Consider the following 4438-nt stretch of genomic DNA (forward strand, 5'->3'; position numbering starts at 1 on the left):
TTTCCCTCAGGTGATGGAATCACTAAAAAGTTCCACATAAATTACCAATTTGTTCAAATTTTACTATATTACAATACTTTATACTAAATAGTACGTAAAAAATAGTAAGAATTTGTTGAAATTTCGCTATGTTATAGTGCTATAGCTATTATTTGACAATATTTTGTACTGAATAACATATCTCGAAACAATCAACAATTTGTTCAATTCTGCTAAGATATAGCTGCTATTTGACAATACTGATTAAATATGATTGAAATTGATGCGATTATATACCTCCTCCAAGATCGCGGGTAGAATTTCCGGACACCATAAGACAAGCAAGCCTTTCACACATCCTCTGAAGAGTAGTGAGCCATCTTTCAGCTCCAAAAGCCACACCACTATAAATAACATTTCTATAAAGTCTATGAATTGGATTTTTATCTTCAATCTCCACATGTTCAATCCAAGTAACCTATAAAAAATACAAAAGTGATTCAAAATGCATATTTGATATTAATGAAATCAAATTGTGCTTCACATTCTCTCTCTGTCTCTATGCTATGCAGTTGTGTGCAGAAGATACCTTGGAATAGCCATTAGGCATGTCTTGAATGAAGCAACCGGAAGGAAGACGGTGGCATCGAAATTGAGGAGTAAATTGGTTGTCATGAGGAAATTCATATGAAACATCAACTATGGCCCATAAGCCTTGCTCAATTTGATGACAGTACCTCAGAAAGTAAAATTCTCTAATAGGAACAAGTGGAGAAAGTACTTGCAACTCTTCATACATCTAAAAAAGTTTATAAAAAGAAAAAAACTTGCATGAAAAGTAATTCAATGTGGAAGTGAAAAAGTTGCATGAAAATTGAAAGAAAATAAATTATTTGTACAATTTTGTAACATACCAATTGTAATGAACCACTATGACCCATAATTCCGGATGATATAACTTCAATAGTTCTTGCCATTGTCACAATGGTAGGAAATAGTTCCATCCATTTGTTCTACAAAATCAACCATAAAATTTGCATAATTAAATCAATTAATTAAATTCAAGATTTAATTAAAGAAATAATTTTGTTCCGTAAACTTTTTATATTGTCAAATAATCAAAAACCATCGTTTGTTTGACTTTTAAGTTAGACATAATAAAAGTTAATATTTTCTGTAGTTAAAATTCATAAAACACGATAAAAAGAACAAGAATTTCTTACGGGATCCATGAACATTTCAACCAAAGTCAAGCTATTCATGATGACAACACCGGAATCTCTGGAAGCTTCGATGCGAAGATTCGGATTCTTCAACCGATTATTAGTCTTAGGAAATATTCTTTCATAAGCTTCAAGGTTAAGAACATCTTTTCCATCAGTGTTAGATTTAATCCACAAAGGATCATTAGTTTGCAAAAGTCTAACTAATTCATCCATTGCATTTGTTGCAATGTCAGACATGAGTGACTTTTCCATGTCAGAAAGACAAGCTGGTTGGTAAGGAACATTTTGCATTGCTGAAGATGAACTTCCTGGTAGAAGATCAAGATCAAGTGATGGTCCACCAAGTCCTTGGCCACCATAACTTGACATTGATAAGTCTAATGATGATATGTGAATTGGTTGAACTGGTGGAAGTTGTGAGATTGGTCTTCCAATGTATTTAGCAGCAATGCTTGATACTCTATCAAGCTGCAAAATGTAAAGTGCAAAATCATCATTTCAATATTGGACCACAAAAAAAAAAAAATATATGTAACATTGACACTTTAGATTAGATTTGAATGCTTCAGTGTCACACACGACAATAACAAATATAGTTACATTAGACTGTTTTATTTTTAAAAATTATTATCAGTGTCAATGTTGTAGCTGATGTTTAGTCATCGGTTACTATTTTTAAAATATTTAATCTAAAAACTACTTTAAATAAAAAGTTGTTCCATAACCAAAATAAAATAGTTTCTTTTTAAAAAAACTCTAAAATACAATGTTTAAATTATAAAATATTAAAACCATTCTTCTTATAATTGGTAAGAAATTAATGAGAATGAATAAAAACATAAATCTTTTGCATTAGTAGTTGCTAATGGCTTAATGAATTTCTTACCTCTTCTTTGAGTTGAGCATTTTCAATTCTCAACTTTTGTTCATCAAAGTAACAATCATCATTGATTGGAGGACCACCACAAGAAGGGCAAATCACATTCTTAAGGGCTTCCCTTATAGCTATATTCTCACATCTTATTTTATCATTCTCTGCCCTTAGTGCACAATTATCAGCCCTTTCATGTTGTGCCTGTATTTTTAAACCAAAATCAAAAAAACATAATCTTTCTTAATTTACACATACACAATCTCATGTATAAAAACACAAAAAAAAAAAAAAACATTAAAAACATTGTAAAGTAACACATACATAATCTCATGTATAAAACACACAAAATTGTATTTTAAAGGAAAAATTATAAATATTATACTCAACATAAATAGACACAACATAAAAAAAATAATAAAAAGAAGAAAAAATATATATATACCTTCATCTGAGTCCTTCTGTTCTGAAACCAAAATTTGATCTGTCTAGGAGCCAAAGCTAATTCTCTGCTTAATTGCAACCTTTGTTTCTCATCTGGATGAGGACACTCTTTGAACATTCTGAAAAAAGAAATATAAAAAAATGTCCAAGAAAATTAATAAAAAACAAATTTTTTTAACAAAGAGAGAGAGAGAAAAAAAATGGTGCTTACGCTTCAAGCCTTTGAATCTGATTAGCAGTGTGACGGTGGTAACGTTTCTTTCTTCTCTGAGAATCTGAAGAACCATCATGATGATGATGATGATCACCAGGTGAACCACTACCTCCACTGTGATATTCCATTATACAACTCTCTCTGTTTTGATCACTACTTTCTGGTTTTTATCATTGACAAAAAAAATATAAATTAAAAAAAAAAATTAGACTAAGATACAAATAGAGTTTTTAAGAAGATGGGTATTGAAAAAAATGAAACTTTTTGATGATGAAATGAATGAATGTGATTTATAGCTATGTGGGCTATAGCTATATGTCTATAGCTATATGATTTTCATTTTTGAGAAAAAAAAATGGTGTAAATAAATTATACACTCTCAACACTTTTATATATATGAATATGATGATGAACAAAGCCATAATTAAAATAAAATCAAATTTTTTAATTACATATTCAGAAACGGCTATGATATAAAAGATATTGGCATGATTTTTGGTATGAGTGATTTATGGCAAATCTTATGAAATAAGATCATAATATGATTATGATTATATGATTCAATCCAAAAATAAAAACAAAGGAGAGAATTAAAAAAAAAAAAAAAAAAAAAAACCCCCCCTCCCTTTTCCAGAGAAAAAAAAATGGTGTAAATAAATTATACACTCTCAACACTTTTATATATATGAATATGATGATGAACAAAGCCATAATTAAAATAAAATCAAATTTTTTAATTACATATTCAGAAACGGCTATGATATAAAAGATATTGGCATGATTTTTGGTATGAGTGATTTATGGCAAATCTTATGAAATAAGATCATAATATGATTATGATTATATGATTCAATCCAAAAATAAAAACAAAGGAGAGAATAAAAAAAAAAAAAAAAAAAAAAAACTCACCCTCACTCTTGCACCCTTTTGTGAAAAGCTATGAATGAATGTTAATGCACACTATGAAGAAGTGTATAAATTTATATATATGATGAGTGTGTGTGTGAGTGTGTCAAAGGGTTTTGAAAAGAAAATGTAACTGATGGAAATGAATTTAAAGCATTGAGAAAGAAAAGGAAGAGACTTTAAGGTGCTATTCTATACACTCTATACACTATTGACTATACTACAATAATAATAATAATAATAATATAAATAATTTTAAAAATAAAAAAAAATAAAAAATTTTAAGGGTGTTTCTCTCTCTTAATTTTCTCTCTCTAAAAATGTTGTATAGAGTGGTACTAATACAGAGGGTGCGCCCCCCTTTTCCCTTAAATGACTTCGCCGGTTTTTGGTCGCCGGTGAACTATATAGTTGAAATGACATAAATAACCTTAGCTACTTTTTTTAGTTTTTTTATTTTTTTATTTTCTCTTTCATCATTTATGTTTATGTTTTAACTCTCTCTCTTTTTAATTTTTGCATACTAAGGTCACATACACACACGTTGCAATGTGTGATAAAAAGTCAAACGTTTGTGTCCTATTGGAGGAGTTAAGGAATAGGATACAACAAATAGTGCCATTTTTTTTCTCTCTCTTTTGGTTCTCAAATTTAGCAATGGATGATGTAAGAATATTTTTGCATTAGGACATGTTTGAGAAATTATAGAGTGAATAACTTATTTAGGGCATTATTAAATTGATCATTAAATTAATATCATTTAATAACATTTTAAAATTTATAATAAAATATTGAAAT

At 28.8% G+C, this 4438-nt stretch overlaps 1 protein-coding gene across 1 annotated transcript in view; it reads right to left on the reverse strand.

Annotated features, from left to right (window-relative positions):
• LOC101508749 (homeobox-leucine zipper protein HDG11) overlaps positions 1–3835 on the reverse strand; it is a 6089-nt gene extending 2254 nt beyond the window's left edge. The window contains exons 1-9 of the mRNA XM_073364199.1: positions 3644–3835; positions 2732–2894; positions 2522–2639; positions 2092–2280; positions 1203–1673; positions 894–992; positions 569–778; positions 277–457; positions 4–22 (exon numbers count right to left, since the gene is read on the reverse strand). Coding sequence (XP_073220300.1) covers positions 4–22; positions 277–457; positions 569–778; positions 894–992; positions 1203–1673; positions 2092–2280; positions 2522–2639; positions 2732–2862 — 1418 coding nt within the window. The 5' untranslated portion in view covers positions 2863–2894; positions 3644–3835. The remainder of the gene's footprint in view (positions 1–3; positions 23–276; positions 458–568; positions 779–893; positions 993–1202; positions 1674–2091; positions 2281–2521; positions 2640–2731; positions 2895–3643) is intronic.
• Between the last annotated feature and the right edge of the window lie 603 nt (positions 3836–4438).

This window comes from Cicer arietinum, chromosome 8, assembly GCF_000331145.2.
Source record: "Cicer arietinum cultivar CDC Frontier isolate Library 1 chromosome 8, Cicar.CDCFrontier_v2.0, whole genome shotgun sequence".
Lineage (NCBI taxonomy): Eukaryota > Viridiplantae > Streptophyta > Magnoliopsida > Fabales > Fabaceae > Cicer > Cicer arietinum.